A 25,383-nucleotide genomic window follows, 5' to 3' on the forward strand; every position below is an offset into this window, starting at 1 on the left:
TGAGAGAGGGATTTTTTAATTGTTCTGATTTACTGACACTTAAAACATTTCATCAAATTACCCAGGAAAATCCAGGTAGCAGAAATATTTAACATGTCCATTTCTTCAGGTCTCACGTTTTTTTAAAAAAAATTTTGGGCAGCTGGCCAGTACAGGGACCGAAACTTTTGACCTTGGTTCAAATAAATTTTAAAAGGCCATAAAATGATTTATATATATATATATATTTAAATCTCTACTACCTTTTGCACTTAAGAACTCAAGTATAGAAATATACTTCGTAGTTCTAAGGTAACATTATAACCCTCCCCCGATATGACTGCATAGGTGTTTAAGGTTAAGTGGGAACATTACTGTGAGGTCTCAAGTCACTTGATCAAATAATCCCATTTGAATTCCAGACCAAAAGCAGCAAGTCATTCATGCACCCGAAGGAAATATCTCCACTGTGCCCATGTGCCCATGTTGTGTATGTACAGGGGATGAGTGTAAGGGAAAGGCTGGTTGAACTCCATTGATAACTGAATGCTAGATGTCTGCCGTTGTTGGCAATACAGAAACATACACGGTCTTCATATTCAGAGTCTTCATGGGGATGTCTTCTGTGATTTCTAGGATGGAAAGAAAAAGATTAAAAAAAAATCAATACTGTACCCATTGTGGGTGAATATTTTAAAAAATGTTAACTGCCTGTGTAGTAACAAATTTGGCCTCATCCTAAGAGAGGTCTGACCTTTGTTCCAGTTCTTGGGGGAAACCTCTAAATCCTTGGAATTTCCTGGGAGGAGAGTCTTTTTTACTCATGGTGGGCACTTCAACTACCTCTGATCATTTATGCTGAGATTACTCAGGATAGAGTTTGCCACACCAGAAAGGCCAACATATGATTTAGGGTGGGGACTCTGGGTCACATGGTATCAGTTGAGACAGAGAACAACCAGGTGGGTAATTAATTAGTCATGCCTACATAGTGAAACCTCAATAGAAACTCTGGACACCAAGGTTCGGATGAGCATTCCTGGTTGGTAATACTCTGTATGTTGTCCCATTTTAGGAATAGGAGGAGGTAACACGGTCCATGACTCCACCAGGGGGAGGATGACGTGAACCTCCTAATCTGGACCCCTCCCAGATGCCCTATAATCTTTTTTTGGCTGGTTCTAATTTGTATCCTTTCTCTATAATAAACAAAACCATGAGTGCAATACTTTTCAGTGAGTCTGTGAGTCCTTCTAGCAAATTACTGAACCTGAGTATGGTTTGTGGAAATCCCCTAAACTTGCAGTAGTTGCCAGAAGTGATGGTGGTCTTGTGTAGATTCTTCTGAGTCTGTAGTTGAACCCTAACTCCTTACAGTTGTGGTGAGGAGTTTTGGGCAGACTACTGGAGACTTCTGGAGGACCGTGCCATCACCTCACAGTTTGGCTAACTTTGGGTATTCCCCAAGATGTATTTTTTCCTCAAAAACATATATTTCCTACGTCTACAGAGAAGGCCTACGAACAGGGCCAACCCAGTAGCCCAGACATGTGGTTTCTAAATATAACCCCCCATAACTGGAAGAACAGTTATCTCCAGGTGTGGGGAAGTAAGAGTACCTGATAAGCCTAGGACATGTTGCTATGTCAAGCAAGAAGTTAGCAAAGACTGAAGGGATCATGTCAAAGAACATAGGATCTAATATGGCCAATGATGAAAACTCTGAGCATCCAAAAGTATAACACAAATGCAATTGATTAAAACACACTAAATATATAAAATTCAAAAAGAAAGACAAAAGAGAAGAAAAAGAAAATTCAAAATAGTTATTTGCCTATTGTGGGGCATTTTGCTTTTAACCAGATCTGAATTTAAAGGGAAAGGACCAGCTTTCTCTAAAAACAGCTGTTGTCCCAGTAGGCAATCTATATTTTCCACCCAAGTGGAAGTAAGGCTTTAGTTTTTAACTACATGGTATGAAATTTAAAAGTATAATATAAAAAAATTAAGTCTTAAAAAAATAAATACCTGAACAGGAAAGAAAATGAGGAAAATCCACAGAGGCCAAAAATAATGACTCCCAAGGGGTACCTGAGTATTAAGATTTTCTAGGGTTCCTGAAGGCTTAATGCTTTTGGCATTCAAGGGCTATTATGAAAACATGGCAAGAAAACACTTATGTTTACACAAACTGGGAAGTTTAACAAAACCCTCCTCAAAAACTGGGACCTCAAATAAGAAACCCATAGCAAAAGGGTAAATTTGCCACAGAGAAACAGTGAAGAGAATGTAGTGCGTTTAATAACGGGCCTCCCAAAAGATGCCCATGTCCTAAATTCCCAGAAGCCGTGACTATAACCTTATCTGGAAAAAGAGGAAACAGACAGAAGAGGAGGAGGCAATGTGACCACAGAGGCTGAGACTGAAGCAACATGGCCACTGGTTAAGGGATGCCTGGAGCCACCAGAAGCTGGAAGAGGCAAAGAACAGATTCTCCCCTGAAGCCTTCAAAGAGAGTGCATCCTTACTGACGTCTTGATTTCAGACTTCTGCCTGCAGAACCGTGAGAGAATAAAACTTCTGTTGTCCTAAGCCACCCGGTTTGTGGTAATTTGTTGCAGCAGCCACAATAAAACCAACATAGAGAACTTGCCTCACTCAGCCTTGTTTTGGGGTAGGGATAGAAAGACCACGTCACCATGAGAATTCCTGGTCCTTGTGCACAACTAAGGTCAGAAGTTTCTTAAAACTCTCTATGTCCCAAAATAACTGAGTTTGAAATGAGACTGGGTTGACAATGTCTCCAAGGAACTAGAGAAATGTACCTTAAAACTGGGCTTCAACAGAAAAATAACAAAACAAGCAAAACAGATGGGTAATGTAGTGGAAAGATGGAAACTCTAGGAAAGAATTAAAAGGAAATGCCAGAAATCGAAACACTGTAACAGAAATGAAGAATGCCTCATACTAAAAAATCTACACCTAGACATATCATAGTCAAACTGCAGAAAACTAAAGACAAAAAGGAAAATCTTGAAGAGGTCAGGGGGAAAAAACACCTTACCTGTAGAGGAAGAAGGATATGATAAATCAATCAAAATTACCTGGAATGTAGCACAGAAACACAAAGAGAGGGAAAACATGAAGAGAAGAAGAGAGAGGTAGAATGAATAAGGGTAACTCTGGAAAAGTTAATGTCTGGCAATTTTCTACAAGTGCTGAAAGATACAAATCCTCATTCAGAAAGTCCAATAAATTCCAGGCTTTAAGGCTTTATAAACAAAAGGATGACATGGTAAAATGTTTTGAGTTGGGATGTCAAGAAGGATGACTATAAACAGAAAAAACAGATCCCACAATGGGATACTGTTTGGGGAAATGATTCCAGCAGCAGCAATATTAACGTAAACATCTTCGAGGTGCCACAGGATTACAGAACAGAGCTAAGAGGAGGGCCAGTATGTCAGTAGAGAAGCTGACAGAACAGCCACAGAAGCAGAAATCACAGAAGCAGATGATGTGAAGGAGGTAAACAAACGAGGAGAAAACATGCTGCCAAACACTAGCTCGTGCAAATCATCATCCTGTTCTTGTTTTCTGAATTATTGAATGCAGAAAATGTCAGTTGATGACCTAGCTCTTTGCATTTTATGTAGCTCCCTGAGAAAATGCATGTGAGTACGCTTTACAAACTATAAAGGGAGGTGTAACCGTCAGTTTTAAGTTTCCTTCAAACTGTTATTTTGCAACACTGTGATAATTTTGATTCTTGGACAAGAGAACAATTTTAAAGTCAGCAAATATACTAAATTACCTAGAAGCATTATTTTTAATAACATACCAATATAATTTTTAGATTATTTCAAAAGCAAAAAGCAATTATTCTTTTAATTATTATTTTTTAAAAAATTATAGTATGGTAAACTTTTGGGGAAAGAACAAGAACAAAAAGATAACAGTAGCACTATTTCCCACACACATAATCTACAAATGGTTAATGGCACAAAAATCTACTTTCAACGAAAGAAAAGCAAAAATAAAGAACCTGATGGTCCATAATCCCCTTACCTTGTGTTTGAGTCTCATTCAGAAACAGCTTTAGCTTCCTGCTCCGAAGGCCAAACACTTTGGCTGCTTCACACAGAAGACCTTGGTGGGTGAGTCCATTCTGTCCTATTGGGTTTTCAAGCAGGAGAGTACCCACAGTTCCCATTAAACATTCTACAGAAGAAAGAACAAGCTGGATTAAATCCTGTGAGTTCATCCTTTAACAAAGTGGGGACTGTGGGCAGCTCTCACAGGTAGCAGTGTAAGGAGCACAAGTGTGACAGCTGGAGGCAGACTGTGCAGAAACAGCCTTCACATCTCACAAAGGGAAGGGGAAAGGGAAAAGAAAAACCGTCTTATATAACAGCCCAGCAGCTTAGGGAACAGATATTCAGTACATAGTCAAGTGAAGAGCCTGAAGACTTCAGTAAAAATGTGCACAACAAGGAGCCTAAAATATCATGAAAAAATAAATATCAATCTAGTCTGTTGATGGAGGTGTATACGTTTTCAGAACATTTTCCAAGAAAAAGTATACCATGAATTACGTTTTGGTACTTAATTCATTTGTAATTTTTACTTAAATAACTTATTTCATGAACATGTCAGATGGCTGAGGGTCTTTCCACATACACACCAAAAGAAACAAGTCAGTGGCGCTCCCCAAATCAGTGCGGGAGTCACTACATTGAAGCTGACTCGAAAAATACACATAAGCTAGAGATCTGAACATTAAAGGAAACCTTAATGTCCAGCACCCCACAACCTGACTGCTGTGGCACATACCTTGTGGCTCTGTGTTCAAAAGCTGCAGGTTGATGTACTGACAGAGAAGAGTACTAGGGCTGTTGATCAGAGAGGGAGCTGACCCTGTAGTCACACAGAGTGTTTTCCCACTAAGACTCAGTAAGTCAGTTTGGTTTTGTATTTCTAAAAATAACAACAAAAATTTTCTCAGGATTAGACAGTTCCAAGCTGAAGTCTTTCACTTTTTCCTACATAACTATTATCATGTATCATATACAGTGATGCTGCTTTCCATTTAATTTTTGTTTACCAAAGGACACTGTCTTTTCTATAAAACTAGGTTTTAATGACATGCAAATAGGAGGAAATTTTAATATTTCAAAATAAATGGCATAATATTCATAACTTAAAACATAAGATGTAGTAAAATCTCATTTGTAGAAAATTAAACATTGCTTAGGGATGGATACATAGCTAGATGATTGATACTGGTTGTGACCTGGGACTGGGTGTATGGGCAGCCACCCAATACTGAGTGCAAGTGCCACAAACAAGGCTGGGCTGGGGCAGTTCCTCAAGGAACAGGAACCTGCCCCACTATGCGGCTAGATGCCCATCCCATCCTGTGGCCATGTTTCTTCTCTCAACCACACCGGTAACCTCATGGGAAGTCCCCTAGAAGCAGCTGATAGAGAAAGAAAACATTTTAGGTCTGCTGTGTAGATGGTTCTGCACAACATGCTGCACCACTGAAAGTACCTCAGCTGTGCTCTGACTCTGAGTGGCCCTAAAGAACAGTGGTGGATGGAAACTGTCTCAATGGGTACAACCTTGTTCAGAATAGCTGGCTGTTCACATTGCTCAGAAGAAGAAACAACCAGAGGAATAGATCTACAGTGATTCATGAGCACTGGCTAATGGCTGGACCGAATGGGAACAGTCAGGGACTTGGATCTAAAAATTGGGTGGATGGGCCGGTCCCGCGGCGCACTCGGGAGAGTGCAGCGCTTGGGAGCGCAGTGGCGCTCCTGCCGTGGGTTTGGATCCTATATAGGAATGGCCGGTGCACTCACTGGTTGAGCGCGGTTTGGGTGACACCAAGCCAAGGGTTGCGATCCCCTTACCGGTCACAAAAAGACAAAAAAAAAATAAATTAAAAAAAAAAAAAAAAAAAAAAAATTGGGTGGACAGTGTGACTTACTCTATCCCCAGACACTTCTGTCCTTGCCCAGTGGACTGATGAACAAAGAGGTCTTCAGGCTGGGGGGAGGGACACCCATGGGCTCAGTAGCACAACTTCCACCCCCCAAAGCTGATTCTGCTGTGGTTGCTACTGTGTGTCCCACCTACCAACAGAAGGGACTACCACCAAGCTTCTAATATTGCATTACTGCCAGGGAAGATGAGCCAGGCCCCTGACAGCTGGTTGGTTAGGACCATTCCCGTCATGGAAAGGGTAGTATTTTCTTCTCACTGTAACACACACTTCCTTTGGACATGGATTTGTCTTTGTTGCCTCTAATGCTCCCGTCAAACACACCATCCATGTCTTATTCACCAACAAGGCACTCCACACAGCATTGCTTCTGACCAGAGAACTCAGTTTTCAGCAAATTAAGTGTGGCAAGGTGCTCATGCTCAGGGAATTCACTGGGCCATACCATATTCCCCATCAACCTGAAGCAGCTGATCTAATAAAATTCTGGAAGGGCCTTTTTAAGACTCAGTTTCAGCCCCACTTGGGCAGCAACATCTTCCAGGGCTGGAATAATGTCCACTGTGCTTTAAATGAGGGGCAGGCAGACTATGGCCCTGCCTGCACCTGTTTATGTAAATAAAGCTGTAATAAAACACAGCCTTGCCCCACTGGTTCATATAGTGTAGTGGCTGCTTTTGCATTACAATGGCAGAGTTAATGACTCCTAGTCTAAAATACTTAGTACTTGCCCTTTGAGAAACTCTAAATCAGAGACCCTCATATGGTGCCATTTGTCTCACAGCCAAGACTCAGGGTGAGAGATGAAATGGGAGACAGAAATGGCTTCCCTGGCTGTCAGCCTTAATGATCCACTCCACCACTGTGATCTATTAGAGGTTAAGTTCCCAAGGGAGGAATGCTTCCAACAGGTGACAAAGCTATGGTTTCAATAAAATGGAAGTTGACATTTGGTCACTCCGTGCTACTTTGGCTAGCGAATCAACAAGCAAAGTGTTGGGGGGAGGTGCTACCGTGCTGAACAGGGTGATTAATTCTGACTGCAGAATGAGAATAAGGAGTAATATGTCTGGAATGCAGGAGATCCCCTGTACCTTATTAGTGATAAAATGAATAAAAACTGCAAAACCCCAACATAAACAGGGAAAGCAGGGATTTTAATGGCTCTAATTCTTCAGAAAAGAAGATTTGGATTACCCCATCAGAGAGGAGACATATGTTAAAGGCAAAGGGTCTACAGAACAGACAGGGGAAATTACACACAAAAGTGCTGACCATATGCTCAGTTACAGTCTGCAGGACTGTAATAGTTACAAGACTTCGTTCTTATTTACATAAGAATATATTTGTGTACATATTAATCAATTCTTATTTCCCACTGGCTTATTTCCCTACCACATAACATAAGATTTTCTAACAGGTTAACTTTATGTCTTGGTAAAATAAAAGAATAGTAAAAGGGGAGTGTGATTCAGCCATAAGAGGAATCAACATCACCCAGAGACAGAGAAGGTGACTTTTCATCCTGTTGTTGGTAAAGGGGTGAACATGCTTTTCAGTTGTACAATAAATAGTTAAGAGCAGATTTTTAATTTATTAGGATTTTTATTTAGGAAGTTAAATATGGCTTAAAGAGCCATGCGTAGATGCCAAGGTCACAAGGGGGTGGAGTGCTGGACTGTGGTGGTTTTACCCTATGTCAATGCAGTTAAGCTGAAACTGTTTCCCAGATTCTCTGCCTGGCCTGGCTCTGGGTAATGACTGACTACAGAGAAATCTGCACAGGGTTTAGAAGGTGGAAGTTTAGCAACAGCCATTATGCTCAAAACATCAACGTGGGGCCCAAGCACCCCTCCGCTTTCTCAGGTACGCTGGTTTAAAGTGGACAGAAGCATCTGTGCTCCTGCCTCTACTATTCCAAATTTTGGGCCAGGCACATGTGCAACTTTCCAGCAAGGTGCACCACCATGCTGCTCCTTCTACAGGCTGCCTGACCATCTGATGTGATTTCCGGTCTATTCTTACTTTCCCCTACTTCTTCCCCTTCAGTGACTTCAGGCCAAGATCCAAGCCTTCCACTGACATCCTCACCAGCTCCCCATGGTGGACCCTGGTTTGAGATTTTTCTCAGGCCTCCAGCTCACTACCTTCTTCCAGACCTTTACTTTTCCAGTTTCTCCCACACTGCTTTTGCTTCCCTATCCACCCTTTAATGAGAATAATAGCAAACAGTTTTCCACAGTGGTTCTAACAATACACAACCTAGCAGAGAATGAGAGTTCCTACTACATAATATCCGTGACGACATTTGATACTGTGAGATTTTTCTAGTTTTTGCCAGTTTGGTGGCAGTAATAGTACTTTACTGTGGTTCTATCTTATACATTCCTGATTACTAGTAAGATTCAGCAGTTTTTCCTTTATTAACTGGCCATTTAGATTTCCTTTTTTAAGTTATTTAAAAGTTTCTGAAATGAGCATTTGGATTCATAAAGTGAGTATCAGTTTCTTGAGGATGCCACAAACTAGGGGGTTTAAAATAACAGAAATATATTATTTCATAGGTTCAGAGGCAAGAAGTCCGAGTCAAGGTGTCGTTAGAGACATGCTCCCTCTGAAACCTGTAGGGGAATCCTTCCTTGCCTCTTCCTAGCTTCTGGAGGCTACTATCAACCTTTGGTGTTTCCTGGCTTGCAGCTGCGTTAACTCTAATCTCTGCCTTCATCTTACCATGTGGCATTTTCCCTGTGTGTCTCTTTGTTTTCAATGGCCTTCTTCTCATGACGACAACAGTCATACTGGAGTAGGGGCTCACCCTACTCCAGTATGACCCCATCTTAACTAACTACATCTGCAATGACCCTATTTCCAAAGAAGATCACATTCTGAGGTACTGGGGGTAAGAACTTCAACATGTCTTTCTTTTCAGGAGTCACAATTCAACACGTAATAATGGAAGAGAATGCCTTTATAATTCTTTTAAAATTTTATACAGGCTTGTTTTAGTAAGATTTAGGTACTATGTTTCATAAAGTTAAAACTCACCAGGGAGGTCTCTGAAGCCTGAAATCTATCACACGGCTAATAGGTGAGAGGGTAGGATAAAAACCACCTCCTAGTAAGTCCAGGGTTTTCAGCCATACTAACAGTGAGGGGGCACTGCAGGAGAGCCTGGCCCTGACTCAGAGTCAAGAAAAATGCAAGGGTTTTATAGCGTAAAACTGATAAGACTGATATCAAATCAAGAGCTTCACCGCAGACAACTTCTCACTTTCCACATACCTGTTGCACCATGGAAGACAGCCAGCTCTGTATTTTCAACATCAAAAATGCTAGAAACAACACTCTTAAATTTTAAAAGGTCCAACCTATTATCGCCTTTTGGATTTTCCAGAAGCAATACTCCACCTAAAAAGCCATAAAGTAAGATCTCATTCAGAAAAGTAAAACTTAAAAAAAGAAAATGTTAAATATGAAAGAAATGTCAAGGGATACAAAGGGGTTCAAGTCTAATTTTTTTCTTTTTCCCCCAAGTATACACTATATATACCCTTAAGATGTGTTCTGGTAATCCTTGGTACATGTGGTCCAGGGATAGAACAATCTGTTCTCATCTTTTCCCAGATTCAAACCTTTGTATTTACAATCCTCATTTTTCATTTTGTGCCATTTGTAAATCCCCAAGGCTTGGAGTGGTCAAAAATACCAGCTAGGTCCTGATGTTGATCTATCCTATACCTTAGATTCAATTGCAGACATTTACTTTATTGATTTATTTAAACTTTTTATTTTGAGATAACTGTAGAGTCATGCAGTTATAGGAAATAATAGGGAAATACCATGGGCCCTTTTCCCCAGTTTCCCCCAATGGTAACATCTTACAAAACTACAGTACAATATCACAACCAGGCTATTGACACTGACGCATCCACTGATCCTATTCAGATTTCCCCAGTTTTACTTTTACTTATTGGGGTGTGTGTGTGTTTGGTTCTATGCAATTTTATTACCTGTGTAAAATAAAAGCCTGTATCCATCACCATAATTAAGATATAGAATAGTTCTGTGTCAAGGATCCCTGTGTTGCCTTTTAATTACCACACCTAATTCCCTTCCAGCTCCACTCCCTCTTTAACCCCTGGTAATCATTTCAATGTTATAAAGGTGACCTTGAACAACATGTGGGGTGGAGTGGTGGGTTATTCTCCCACCCCTATGCAGTCAAAATTCCACATATAACTTGTCCCCCAAAACTTAACTACTTAACTACCACTTAAGTGTGTTGTGTGCTTTCCCCTGGGTTGTAGCTATGCTGCTCTGTGCACCCAGGGCCGCCTCATGTTATTACTAAATAACTATTTAACTACTAATAGCCCACTGTTAGGTAGGCTACTTGTCATGAATTCATTCATAGGTATGTCATGAATTCATTAATGACATACCTAACAAAAATTGTCCAATATATTTACTGAAATAAATTTGTGTATAAGTCGATCCACACAGTTTAAACTTGTGCTGTTCAAGGGTTTGTTATATAAATGCAATAAAACAGAATGAAACCTTTTGGGATTTTTAAGTTAGCATCAATCTCTAAAGATTCAGATAAGTTGCTGTGTTAATAGCTGGTCCTTTTTATTGCTGAGTAGTGTTCTATGGTATGGATGTACCACAGCTGGTTTAATCATTTATCTGCTGAAGAACATCTGTGTTGTCTCCAGTTTTTAGCTATTACGAACATAGCTACTTATAAACATTCATGTACAAGTTTTTTGGGGGAACAAGCTTTCAGTTTTCTGGGATAAATACCTAGGAGCACAGCTGCTGAGTCATTATGAAAAGCTCATGTTTAATTTTTTTTTTTTTTTTTTTTATGTGACCGGTAAGGGGATCAGAACCCTTGGCTTGGCGTCGTCCACACCGCGCTCAGCCAGTGAGCTCACTGGCCATCCCCATATAGGACCTGAACCTGTGGCCTCAGCGCTCCCAGTGCCACACTCTCCTGAGTAAGCCACGGGTTCGGCCCTCATGTTTAATTTTTTAAGACATTGCCAAATTGGACTGTACCATCTTACATTTCCACCAGCAATGTATGAGATCCAGTTTCTCTGTATCCTCAACAGCATTTGGTATTGTCACTACTTTTTATTTTAGTCATTTTGATAGTGTGCAGTAATACCTCGTTTCAGTTTTTTTTGTTTCGGTTTTAATTTGCATTTCCCTGATGGCTAATGATGTTGAATATTTTCATGGGCATTTCTGTCATCTGTATATTCTCTTTAGTAAATGTCTGTTCATATCTTTTCTCCATTTCAAATTTGACAGATATATATTGTAGACACGTCCTTTGTGGGATATGTTGTTTGTAAATACCTTCTCCCAGACTGTAGCTTGTTTTTCACCCTTTTCATTGGGTCTTTGGCAAAGCAAACCTCTTTAATTTTGATAAAGTTCACTTATCAATTCTCCCTTTTATGAACAGTGCTTTCGGTGTCAAGTATTTAAAACTCTTTGCCTAAATGAAAAATTTTAAGACTTTCCACAAATACTAGTAGAAAGCTTCAATAACCTGAGTAGGTAACCTTAATTTATCCCATCTGCTACAAAAATAATTCTGATCAAGCTATTCTTTATAAGCTAGTGAGTTTTGTATTATAGCACCTGGCACATAAGAGTTTTAGAATAAAAGCTACAGCTGTTTGTTTGTATGTTTATGTATGCCTATGTATGTATGCATGTATGAATGAATCTATGTACATACAAGGGTACCACAAAAAGTTAATGAAAAAATAGGGCTGGCCCTTGGCTCACTTGGGAGAGTGTGGTGCTGATAACACTAAGGCCACGGGTTCGGATCCCTATATAGGATGGCCGTTTAGGTCACTTGGGAGAGCGTGGTGCTGACAAAAGCAAGTCAAGGGTTAAGATCCCATTACTGGTCATCTTTAAAAAAAAAAAAAAAAAAAAAGGTAATGAAAAAATAGAATTAAAAGATAATATGAATTTTTCCATGAAATTTTTGAAGTTCCCTCACATGTAATGTATACGTGATATTTTTCTACCTCTGGATGGTACTGCCAAAATTAATTTGTAAAAGAGTTCTCCAAATTGAGGGCTGGAGTTTCAAGATGGCGGCGGCTGCGGCGGCTGGCGCGGAGTAGCTGAGGTGGAAAAGGTGGCCACTGGGCCTCAGTCAGCCGGGAAGCTTGTGGACCTTCCTCTGGCCATCTCTTAAGGGAGGACTGCTGCTGCTGGCCGGTCGTGGGGGCTCAACGCCACTTTGCCCCCGGCAGGAGAGGCTGCCTCATTTACAGGCAACAGCTTTGAAGTGTGGAGCAGGAAAAGAACTGATTCTTAGCTGCAAAAGCGAGTCTTGAAACAGGGAACACGGCGCCAGGGCTGCTGTGGATGCAGCCAGGATCCCGGAGGCTGGGGCCGCACTGAAGGCGGCCAGCTTGCCCTATTCAGGATTCGAGGTTTCAGGCCGGCATTAAAGAAGATTCCTGGGAGCACCCGAGCCGCGCCGCGACTGAACAGCCCGAGGCGGCAGCGCCAAGAACACGGAAGGCAACAAACCAGAGACAGAGCGAGCGCCCGACCTGGCACAGCACTGTGAGTGATCCCTGGCACAGCTCTGTTTGGGGGGTGGATGCCCACGCGGCTCCCGCCTGCACCACCAGGCCACTCACTGCCCCGGTGCTGCCTCCATTTTCCCAGGTGCGGGCAGCTCCGCCCTGCTCGGACATCACTGAGCCCATTTGCTTGGCCTGGCGCGGGGCTTTCCGGACCCTGCGGGCCGGCCTCCTCTCCCACTCCCTCCGCGGTTCTCTGGCGGGGCTGGGGGTGTGGGGCGTCCCCGACCAGTGTTGGGAGGGCTAGGAAGTACGGGCGGGCCGACTGTCACTCCACCACACCCTGGACTCCGCCCCGGTAAACTTCCTGTTACTGGGAGGCAGATACCATCTCTGTGACCACCAGTTTGGAAAAAAGCCTAACGAATTTCTGGTTGGGAATAGTGTGGTAGGAGAGTTCCCAGGTCCGCTTGAACCTGCCGGAGAGCAGGCTGCAGGCGGGCACTAGACTCGGTTTATACCGGGGGGATACAAAGGTGAACAAGACCCAAGAAAGATCTACACAGTGCTACAAAGGCACCCAGAGAGACCGGTCGTCTGTGCCTAGCAGAAACCTGGTAGACTTCCTGGGCGAGGCGGTGCTGAGCAGGGTCTTGAAGGCCCAGCTGATAGACGAGGGGTGCAGAAGACACGCCCCAGCCCAGCACAGTGTGCACAGAGGGGGGAGACGTGCGGCCAGGGAGGTGGAGACTCGACAGAAACCATACACCCGGTGGGGTCGCCACTGCACGATCTAACAGCCTGGGCCAGAGCACACGGAACGGGGAGAAGTCCTGTACAGAAAGTGAAAGCTCAACAGAGATCACACACCCTGTGGTACGTGATCCACCAGCCCAGCAGAGTACAAGCTGACCAGAAAGGTGGATCCCCGGAGAAGCCCAAGACCCGAGGCAACCACACACACAAGACACTAGAGGCCAACTGAGCAGTCACGGCGGGAGCCATACCAAATTGGCAACCACAGCAACATCCTAGTTAGTCATTAGTCTCAAACCGGTGGACTGTGAAACCCCCTGCCACAATGAATAAACACCAAAAAAAAGACACCAGAAATACAAAAAATCAAGAAAGTACACCACCAAAAGTTAATAAATCTCATACTCTAGATCCTATAGAACAAGAAGCCCTTGAAATAACTGACAAGGAATTTCGAGTGATAATTCTAAGGAAACTGAATGAGATACAAGAAAACTCAGCTAGACATCATGATGAAATGAGGAAAAGTATACAGGATCTGAAAGAGGAAATATACAAGGAAATCAATGTCCTGAAAAAAAATGTAGCAGAACTTGCTGAACTGAAGAAGTTATTCAGCGAAATAAAAAACACAACGGAGAGTTTAACCAGAAGGCTTGTCGAAGTTGAGGAGAGAACCTCTGAACTTGAAGATGGGCTGTTTGAAATAACACAAGCAGACAAAAAGAAAGAAAAAAGAATCAAGGACATGGAAGAAAATCTGAGAGAGATATCAGACAACCTCAAGCGCTCAAATATCCGAGTCATGGGTATTCCAGAAGGGGAGGAAAATGGAGATTCCATTGAAAACATATTCAACAAAATAGTGGCAGAAAACTTCCCAGGTATAGGAAAAATCACAGATCTTCAGATCCAGGAAGCTCAACGATCTCCAAACGTATTCAACCCAAAAAGGCCTTCTCCAAGACATGTCATAGTCAAATTGGCAAAACTCAGAGACAAAGAGAGAATCTTAAAAGCTGCAAGAGAGAAGCGTCAAATCACCTATAAGGGAGCCCCAATCAGGTTAACATCAGACTTTTCATCACAAACCCTAAAAGCTAGAAAGGAATGGGATGATATTTTCAAAATACTAAAAGACAAAGATTGCCAGCCAAGAATACTCTACCCTGCAAGGCTATCCTTCCAAAATGAGGGGCAAATAGTATATTTCTCAGACAAACAAAAACTGCGGGAGTTCACTACCACAAGACCACCCTTACAAGAAATCCTCAAGGGAGTACTGGGTTTGGTTCCTGAAAAATAACTACCACTGCCATAAAAACCTAAGAAAAATCTAAACCCGCTAGTACAATAAAAATGGCATTCATGAAGAGAAAACAAGCTAACAAAAACACTATCTACAACCTAAGGAACCAACAAACAAAGAAACCAAACAGTAAATCAGAAAGCAAGGAACAAAAGACACCTAAGACAACCAAACAACCAATAAAATGCTAGGAATAAATCAACACCTTTCAATAACAACTCTTAATGTTAAAGGCTTAAATTCCCCAATTAAAAGACACAAACTGGCTGACTGGATCAAAAAGCAGGACCCAACTATATGCTGCCTACAAGAGACCCACCTCACCCATAAAGATTCACACAGACTAAGAGTGAAAGGATGGAAAAAGATTTACCATGCAAACAGAAAAGAAAAACGAGCTGGAGTGGCTATTCTTATATCTAACAAAATAGACTTTAAACTAAAAACCATAAAAAGAGACAATGAGGGACACTACTTAATGATAAAAGGACTGATCCATCAAGAAGACATAACAATCATAAATATGTACGCACCCAATGTTGGAGCAGCCAGATTTATAAAACAAACTCTATTAGACCTAAAGAAGGAAATAGACACTAATACCATAATAGCAGGGGACCTGAACACTCCACTGTCAATATTAGACAGATCATCTAGGCAAAGAATCAGTAGAGAAACACAAGATCTAAACAAGACTCTAGACCAATTGGAATTGGCAGATATCTACAGAACATTCCACCCAACAACCTCAGAATATTCATTCTTCTCATCAGCACATGGATCATTCTCCAGGATAGATCACATATTAGGTCACAAATCAAGTCTCAATAAATTCAAAAAAATTGGAATTATCCCATGTATCTTCTCAGACCACAATGGATTAAAACTAGAAATTAATAACAAACAAAACTCTGGAAACTATACAAACACATGGAAATTAAACAGCATTCTACTTAATGACATATGGGTCCAAGAAGAAATCAAGCAGGAAATCAAAAAGTTTATTGAAACTAATGAAAACAATGATACATCATACCAAAACCTGTGGGATACTGCAAAAGCAGTATTGAGGGGAAAATTTATTGCATTAAATGCTCACTTCAGAAGAATGGAAAGCTGGCAAGTGAACAACCTAACACTTCACCTTAAAGAACTAGAAAAACAAGAACAATCCAATCCTAAAGTTAGCAGACGGAAAGAAATCATTAAGATCAGAGCAGAACTGAATGAAATTGAAAACCAAAAAACAATTCAAAAGATCAACAAATCAAAAAGTTGGTTTTTTGAAAAGATAAATAAAATTGACAAACCATTAGCATGGCTAACAAAAAAAAGAAGAGAGAAGACTCAAATAACAAAAATTAGAAATGAAAAAGGCGATATTACAACTGATTCATCTGAAATACAAGGAATCATTCGAGACTACTATAAACAACTATACGCAAACAAATTTGAAAATCTGGAGGAAATGGATAAATTTCTGGACACACACAAGCTCCCAAAACTGAACCGTGAAGACGTAGAAAATTTGAACAGACCAATAACAATAAAGGAGATTGAAGCTGTTATCAGAAGGCTCCCAACAAAGAAAAGCCCAGGACCAGATGGATTCACAGCAGAATTTTACCAAACATTCAAAGAGGAAATGACACCGATTCTTTACAAACTATTCCAAAAGATTGAAACGGATGCAAATCTCCCAAACTCATTCTATGAAGCAAACATCATCCTGATACCAAAACCAGGTAAAGATATAACCAAAAAAGAAAACTACAGGCCGATATCCTTGATGAATATAGATGCAAAAATCCTCACTAAAATACTAGCAAACAGAATACAGCAACACATACGAAAAATTATTCATCACGATCAAGTGGGATTCATCCCAGGGATGCAAGGTTGGTTCAACATACGCAAATCAATAAATGTGATACACCATATTAATAAACTCAAACACAAGGACCATATGATCATCTCTATAGATGCTGAAAAAGCATTTGATAAAGTTCAGCACTCATTCATGACAAAGACCCTCTATAAGTTAGGTATAGAGGGAAAGTATCTCAACATAATTAAAGCCATATATGACAAACCCACTGCCAATATCATCCTGAATGGGGAAAAGCTGAAAGCTTTTCCTTTAAGAACAGGAACTAGACAAGGATGCCCACTCTCACCACTCCTATTCAACATAGTGTTGGAAGTACTAGCAGAGCAATCAGAGAAGAGAAGGAAATAAAGGGCGTCCAGATTGGAAAAGATGAAGTCAAACTGTCCCTGTTTGCAGATGACATGATCCTATATATCGAACAGCCTAAAACCTCTACAAAAAAACTGCTGGAATTGATAAATGATTTCAGCACAGTAGCAGGATACAAAATCAACACTCAAAAATCAGTAGCATTTCTTTTCTCCAATAGTGAACATGCAGAAGGAGAAATCAAGAAAGCCTGCCCATTTACAATAGCCACCAAAAAAATAAAATACTTAGGAATTGAGTTAACCAAGGAGGTGAAAAATCTCTATAATGAGAACTACAAACCACTGCTGAGAGAAATTAGAGAGGATACAAGAAGATGGAAAGATATTCCATGCTCTTGGATTGGAAGAATCAACATAGTGAAAATGTCCATACTACCCAAAGTGATATACAAATTCAATGCAATCCCCATCAAAATTCCAAAGACATTTTTCTCAGAAATGGAAAAAACTATTCAGACATTTATATGGAACAATAAAAGACCACGAATAGCCAAAGCAATGCTCAGCAAAAAAAATAAAGCTGGAGGCATAACACTACCTGACTTTAAGCTATACTACAAAGCTATAATAACCAAAACAGTATGGTACTGGCATAAAAACAGACACACTGACCAATGGAATAGAATAGAGAATCCAGAAATCAACCCACACACTTACTGCCATCTGATCTTTGACAAAGGCACCAAGCCTATTCACTGGGGAAGGGACTGCCTCTTCAGCAAGTGGTGCTGGGATAACTGGATATTGATATGCAGGAGAATGAAACTAGATCCATACCTCTCACCGTATACTAAAATCAACTCAAAATGGATTAAGGATTTAAATATACACCCTGAGACAATAAAACTTCTTAAAGAAAACATAGGGGAAACACTTCAGGAAATAGGACTGGGCACAGACTTCATGAATACGACCCCAAAAGCACGGGCAACCAAAGGAAAAATAAACAAATGGGATTATATCAAACTAAAAAGCTTCTGCACAGCAAAAGAAACAATTAAAAGAGTTAAAAGACAACCAACAGAGTGGGAGAAAATATTTGCAAAATATACATCTGACAAAGGATTAATATCCAGAATATATAAGGAACTCAAACAACTTTACAAGAAGAAAACAAGCAACCCAATTAAAAAATGGGCAAAAGAGCTAAGTAGGCATTTCTCTAAGGAAGATATCCAAATGGCCAACAGACATATGAAAAAATGCTCAACATCACTCAGCATCCGGGAAATGCAAATCAAAACCACATTGAGATACCATCTAACCCCAGTTAGGATGGCTAAAATCCAAAAGACTCTGAACGATAAATGCTGGCGAGGCTGCGGAGAAAAAGGAACTCTCATACATTGTTGGTGGGACTGCAAAATGGTGCAGCCTCTATGGAAAATGGTATGGAGGTTCCTTAAACAATTGCAAATAGATCTACCATACGACCCAGCCATCCCACTGTTGGGAATATACCCAGAGGAATGGAAATCATCAAGTCGAAGGTATACCTGTTCCCCAATGTTCATCGCAGCCCTCTTTACAATAGCCAAGAGTTGGAACCAGCCCAAATGCCCATCATCAGATGAGTGGATACGGAAAATGTGGTTCATCTACACAATGGAATACTACTCAGCTATAAAAACGAATGAAATACTGCCATTTGCAACAACATGGATGGACCTTGAGAGAATTATATTAAGTGAAACAAGTCAGGCACAGAAAGAGAAATACCACATGTTCTCACTTATTGGAGGGAGCTAAAAATTAATATATAAATTCACACACACACATACACACACACACACACACAAACCGGGGGGGGGGGAGAAGATATAACAACCACAATTATTTGAAGTTGATACAACAAGCAAACAGAAAGGACATTGTTGGGGGGGAGGGGGGGAGGGAGAAGGGAGGGAGGTTTTGGTGATGGGGAGCAATAATCAGCTACAATGTATATCGACAAAATAAAATTAAAAAAAAAAAAAAAAGATAAATTGAAATAAAAAAAATTAAAAAAAAAAAAAAAAAAAAGAGTTCTCCTGAATTGGCTTAAAGGAAAATAAGCCCTTAATATAAATTAAGAATTCTCTCAGAAGTATGGAAAATAATGCAAATACTTTTCAAGTTCACGTGATTTGGGTAATCTTTGATAAATAAGGATATTGTCGGTTTTGTTAAATGGATAGGCCTCAGAATCAGCATTACATATAATGTAGACACTCAACTTTCTCAAAAACCCATTGGTCACACTGTGTGGGTCTATTTATGGGTTCTCTATCTGTAACACTGATCTATGTGACTATTGTATGCTCATGGCGGTCTTTGGTTAAGTCTTTCAATTGGGCAGAGTGATTTCTTCCACTATATCCTTATTTTTCAAAATTGTTTTAGTTATTTCCTTCCTGTTTCCAGATACATTTTAGAATAATCTTACCAATATTTACAAAAAAATCTTGCTGATATTTCAACAGGAATTAGATTAAATCTGTATAACAATTAGGGTAGAATTGACATTTTTACTAAATTGAATCTTCCAGTCCATGAACACGGCGTGTCTCTCCATTTATTTACATCTTCTCTGATTTTTTATTCTTATTTTTTTGAGATGGCTTGTTGATTTTTTTGTTTGGCAGCTGGCTGGTAGGGGGATTGGAACACCAGTTAATTTTTTAAATCAGTATTTTGTAGTTTTCTGCATCAAGCCCTATACATGCTTTATTAGATTTGCATCTAAGTACCCTTTTTTTAAGTGATTGTAAATAGTATCACATTTTTAATTTCATTGTCCACTTGTTCACTATTAGTATGCAGAAATAAAATTGAATTGAATATTTATCTTATATCCCGAAGAAAGTTTTTTCTTTTTATAAGCAATATGATTTTATTCAATAATTTTGGAAGCTAACCCAATTAATGCTGGAACCAAAGTACACAAAAAAATGGCCAAAAATATTGAAAAATGTCATTCTGCTGGCCCTCTACAACTGAAGCTGACACAGAATCCTGGCCTTGTCACATTACTGATGCATACCCACTGACCATCCAACTGACTCCTTCTACAGGGTCACCTGACGGGCTCCACATGAGATAGCCAGGATGCTGGCAGTGATGGATCAGCTTACATGCCACACATCACTGAACTAGTGTAGCACTTCAGGGGATCATGCACTGTGTGAGATATCATCACAGGCCCAAATAAAAATACAGACAGACATCATGGGAGCAGCTGGTAATGGTGCCACATCTTGAACCCCAGTCACTGTGAGCTTCTGATTAGTTCCAGGTAATTTTATGCAGATTTCTTGTATCTACAGGAACAGCTTTATTTCTCCCTTTCTGATCTGCATGCCTTTATTTCCTTTTCTTGCCTTAGTCCACTGGCTACAACTTCAGTACAATGCAGAATGTAAGTTCTGAGAACAAGCATCCTTGCCTTTTTCCTTATCTTCAGTAGGAAGTATTCAGGCTTTCTCCACTAAGCACAATGTTAGCTGTAAGTTTTTTTGTAGATGCTCATTATCAAGTTGGTAAAGGTCTCCTCTTTTCCTATTTTCCTGAGGGCTTTTATCATGAATGGATGTTGAATTTTATCAAATACTTTCTCTGCATCAATGCTAGTGTCATGTAATCTTTTATTATATTAATATGGCAGATTACATTGATTTTTGAATACTGAATTAGCATTGCATCCTTGAAATAAAACCTACCTGGTCATGATACATAATTCTTTGTATATTTAGCTTAATTCTATTTCACAATTTTTTGCCAGTAAGATTCTTTTATATTCATGAGAGATGTAAGTAGTTTTCTTTCTTTCTTTTAATACTGTCTTTACCTGGTTTTGGTGGCAGGGTAGTACCCTCACAAAATGAGCTGGGGAATGTTCAATCCAATTCCATCTTCTGGAAGAGTTTTATAAAACTGGTGTTAATTTTTTAAAAGTCCGGTGAAACTGCTTTGGGCCTGGAGATTTCCTTTTTGAGATTTGAAATTATGAATTCAAGCTCCCTAATGATAATACGGCCATTCAAACGATCTATCTCACTGGGTAAGTTGTGGTAGTTTGTGCTTTTTGAGAAATTGGTTCATTTCATCCAAGTTGTCAAATTTATGTTTGTAGATTTATTTATATTATTTGCTTATCTTTTTGATTTCTGCAGAGTCTGTATTGATATCCTGTTTCATTCCTGATATTGGTAATTTGTCTTTGTTTTTCCCTTATCAGTCTCACTATGGGTTAATCAATTTTATTGTTTTTTTTTTTTGTAAGAACCACATTTTGTTTCATTTATTTTCCTGTTTTCAATTGTATTAATTTTGCACTTTATTTCTTTCCTTCTGCTTACTGTGGGTTTATTTTGCTTTCTTTTTTTTCTAGTATCTTGAGTTTGAACCTTAGATTATAATTTGAAACTGTTCCTTTTTCAGTCTTTAATTCTATAAATTTCCCTCTCAGTACTGCTTTAGCTGCATTTCACATATTTTTGTATGTTGTATTTTCCTTTTCACTCAGTTCTGTGTGTTTTTTTTTCCCCTTGAGACTTCTTTCCTGATCAGGGATCATTTAGAAGTATGTTGTTTAGTTTTCAAGAATGTGGAGATTTTACTTTCATCTTTCTGTTACTGATTTATAGTCTGATTCTACTGTAGTCAGAGAACACATTCTATATGATTTCAACTCTTTTAACTGGCTGATGTTTGTTTTATGGCCTAAAATACAGTCTGTCTTAGTAAGTTCTGTGGGAGATGGAACAGAATTTATATTCTGCTGTTGTTGGGTGGGGTGTTTTATAAATATTGATTATATCTTGATTTTCTGTTTAAATGGTCTAGAGATTGTTGAAAGACATATGTTTTTTTTTGTTTGTTTGTTTTTTGTTTTTGTTTTTGTCTTTTTCATGACCGGCACTCAGCCAGTGAGTGCACCGGCCAGTCCTATATAGGATCCGAACCCGCAGCGGGAGCATCACCGCGCTCCCAGCGCCGCAGTCTCCCGAGTGTGCCACGGGCTCGGCCCGAAAGACATATGTTGAAGTCTCCACCTATAACTGTGAATTTGTCTACTTCTCCTTTACGGTCTACCTGTAAATAAACCATTAGTCTCATGTATTTTGCAGCTCTGTTGCTGAGTGCATACACATTTAGAATCATATGTCTTCCTTGTGTATTGACACTTTTATCATTATTTAATGTCTCTAGTAATTTTCTTTGCTCTGAAGTCTATTTCATTTAATATAAACATAGCCATTCCTGCTTTCATTTGATTAATGTTTGCATGGTATATCATTTTCTACTTTTGTTTTCAACCTACCTATATCATACTTTAAGAGCTTCTTATAGACAGCATATGGTAGGTTAATGTGTTTTATATCACTCTGCCAATCTCTGTTAATTGGTGTATTTAGACCATTTAAATTTAGTGTGATTATTGATATTAATCCTAAAGTCTTTCATTTTATTTTTTGCTTTCTATTTCTATTTGTTCTGTTTTTTTTTTCTCCCAGCTTCCTATGGGTTACCTGAACATACTTTTGAATTCCACTTTAGATTTGTCTGGTATATATACATGGTATAAATTTGTATCCCTTGGTATAGGCTTTTTTACTGGTTACTCCCCAGGCAGTGCCTTATACATACATAACTTACTAGTCCCCTGGTGTCAACACTACCAGTTTGTGAGAAATGTAGAAACCTCACCTCCCCTTATTCTTCCTATTTGTAATTACCTTAAATATTTCTTGTATATACATTGAGAACCACATCAAACAATGTTACTGTGCTTGATGCAACCATAAAACATAGTTTAGAAAATTTAAGAGGAAGGCATCTATTAAATTAACTTATGTTTTGACTCTCCATTCTTCTTCCTTCCTGATATTTCTAGATTCCCTTTTCCTTTCTGTGTTAAGAACTTCCTTTAGTCATTCTTTTAGGATTGGTCTGCTGGCAACAGATTCTTTTAGTCTTTGTTTATTTGGAAATGTCTTGATTTCCCCATCACCCTGAAGGATATTTTTGATTGATATAGAATTCTGGGTAGACAGTACTTATCATTCAGCACTTGATATATTATCCTTTTACTTGGTGGCTTTTGTGGTTTCTGCTGAGAAATCAGTATCATTTGAATTGTTCTCCCCCTGGAAGTTAGGTGTTGCATCTCTCACTGCTTTCAATATGCTTTTTTTGTCTTCGGTTTTCAGAAGTTTGACTATTTGCCTTGATGTGGATTCTTTTAGGTTTATCCTGCTTGAGTTTCACTTGGTATCTTAGTCCGTTTTGGCTGCTATTAACAAAATACCACAGGCTGGGTAGCTTATAAACAACAGAAATTTATTTCTCGCAATTCTGGAGACTGAGAAGTCCAAAGATCAAGGCACCAGTACATGTGGTGTCTAGTGAAGGCCTGTTGCTGTGTCATCACACGGTGGAGGAGTTGATAGCTCTTTGGGTCTCTTTCACAAGAGAACTAATCCCATTGATGAGGGCTCTACCCTCATGGCCTAATTATCTCCCAGAGACCCCACTTCCTAATACCATCACCCTGGGGACTTCAACATACGAGCTTGGGGAACACAAATATTTAACTTCTTAAATCTGTAGGTTTATGTGTTTTGCCAAATTTAGAAAGTTTTCAGCTATTTTTTTAAAGTACCTTTTCAGTACTACCCTCTTTCTCTTCTTCTTCTGACTCCAGTGACAAAAATGTTAATCCTTTGTTATTTTTTCCATGTTTCTCTTCAGAGTGAGTAATTTCTATCGTTCCATCATCCACTTAATAAATTCTTTCCCTTCTATTCTGTTACTGAGCCCATACACTGAGATTTTTATTATGGCTGCTTTAAATTCTGTCAGATAATTTTAACACTTCTGTCATCTCAGTATTTGCATCTATTTATTGTCTTTTTTCATTCAATTTGAGATCCTGGTTTTTGGTATGATCAGTGATTTTCAATTGAAACCCGAATATTTTAGGCATATAATTATGAAACTCTGGTTCTTATTTAAACTCTTTATTTCAGCTGACTTTGTTTGACATCACATTGGCAGGGGAAATGGGCACTGCCTAGTTACTTCCAGGTGGGAGTAGAAGCCCAGGTTCACTATCAGCCTCCACTAACACCAAGCTGGGACTCCCTGTTCCTGCTGAGAGTGGAAGGAAAGGGAGTTCTCGCTCTCCTCTAGGCCTTCACCAACACCTCCCTGGCTTGGAAGAGTAGTGCACCTTTACTGTTCCCATGTGGCATTCACTGACACCTCAAAGGAGGTGGTGGTGGTATGTGATCTCATCTCGATGCAATTGTGAGTCGGAAGGATGCCTTGCTACTGCCTGGTGGGAATGGAAGTTTGAGCTCTCCATTTGGTCTCCATGACACCACTGGGCAGAAGGGCTTGTTACTGCCTCGCTAGGATGAAAGTGCCTGCTCCCTATGTGGTCTCTTCTCTGATATTGCTGTTGTAGTGGGAGAGCTTGTGGATCCTCAGCCTGGCAAGGGTGGAAGTCTAGGCTCCCCATGTGGCCTTTGCTGGTGGGGGTGATGGTGGGGCCATAGTATTTTTCTGTGGTGTTTGGCGGAAATAGAGAATTTACCGTCTAAAAATTTTCTGTCTTGTGAGGTTGCTCCTCTCCCATTCCTCTAGAGAGAAGTTTGTTGGAGCTTTTTTGGTCTGCCCTTGTTGGCATTTCCAGGTTGTGAGCTTCTTAATCTCTGAGTTTGGGATATAAGAGGCAAAAAAGATAATCCAAGGAAATCACTATTGTTATGTTACTTGGTTTCAAGGTCCCTAGCTGATCTGCTTTCTTCCTTTCACCTCTGAAAGTCTTCTTATGTTTGCTTTTATATGTAATGGTCAAGGTGCTTAGATGTACTTAGTGGGAGGAATAGGAAAAAGTACATTCGCTCCACCTTCCTGCAAGTGCAAGTACAATCATTTACTTTAGTGGATTCATTTTGATTATAATTAAAAAGAAAAAGTTATCTGATTTTACCAATTCCATAATAACAGCCTTAAAGACAAACATAGGTTTAACTGAGAAATACCATATAAACCATGGAATTCATTTACCTTGCTCACAGTCATTTGCACAGATGTTAAGATTGACATAGGCACATACAGGACCAGGCAGGGAGGCTCCTCTGGTGAGTGTAATTTCCAGTTCAGACCCTTTTAACTGAGCACATGAAAACATATGACTGAGCAGCTGCAGCATCTGACTGCAGTGCCACCCCATCAAGTAACACAGTGATGATTGCTTCTCAGTGAGAACAAGAGCACTATAGAATCCTGAAAACATATCCAATTGTATCACTTGGAATCAAAAGTTACAATTTATATCCCCATTTTTTCCCCTTCCTTTTATCTGTTCTTTTAGAAACATAAATCTTTTGTTCTGATTATGTAAGGAATATATACTCATTTCTTAAAAAGCTGAACAATTAAATAATAAGCAAAACAGAAAATGAAACTACACTGCAATTTGCTCCACTGGAAAGACAAACAGCCACTTT

At 39.7% G+C, this 25,383-nt stretch overlaps 1 protein-coding gene across 2 annotated transcripts in view; it reads right to left on the minus strand.

Annotated features, from left to right (window-relative positions):
- The window catches only part of IARS1 (isoleucyl-tRNA synthetase 1), an 80,656-nt gene continuing 55,273 nt past the window's right edge, over positions 1 to 25,383 (minus strand). For both annotated transcript variants that reach the window (XM_063099099.1, XM_063099100.1), the window contains exons 30-34: positions 24,941 to 25,046; positions 9,272 to 9,397; positions 4,813 to 4,956; positions 4,048 to 4,200; positions 1 to 611 (exon numbers count right to left, since the gene is read on the minus strand). In XM_063099099.1, coding sequence (XP_062955169.1) covers positions 529 to 611; positions 4,048 to 4,200; positions 4,813 to 4,956; positions 9,272 to 9,397; positions 24,941 to 25,046 — 612 coding nt within the window. In that variant the 3' untranslated portion in view covers positions 1 to 528. The remainder of the gene's footprint in view (positions 612 to 4,047; positions 4,201 to 4,812; positions 4,957 to 9,271; positions 9,398 to 24,940; positions 25,047 to 25,383) is intronic.

Source organism: Cynocephalus volans, chromosome 6 (assembly GCF_027409185.1).
Source record: "Cynocephalus volans isolate mCynVol1 chromosome 6, mCynVol1.pri, whole genome shotgun sequence".
NCBI classification, from domain to species: domain Eukaryota; kingdom Metazoa; phylum Chordata; class Mammalia; order Dermoptera; family Cynocephalidae; genus Cynocephalus; species Cynocephalus volans.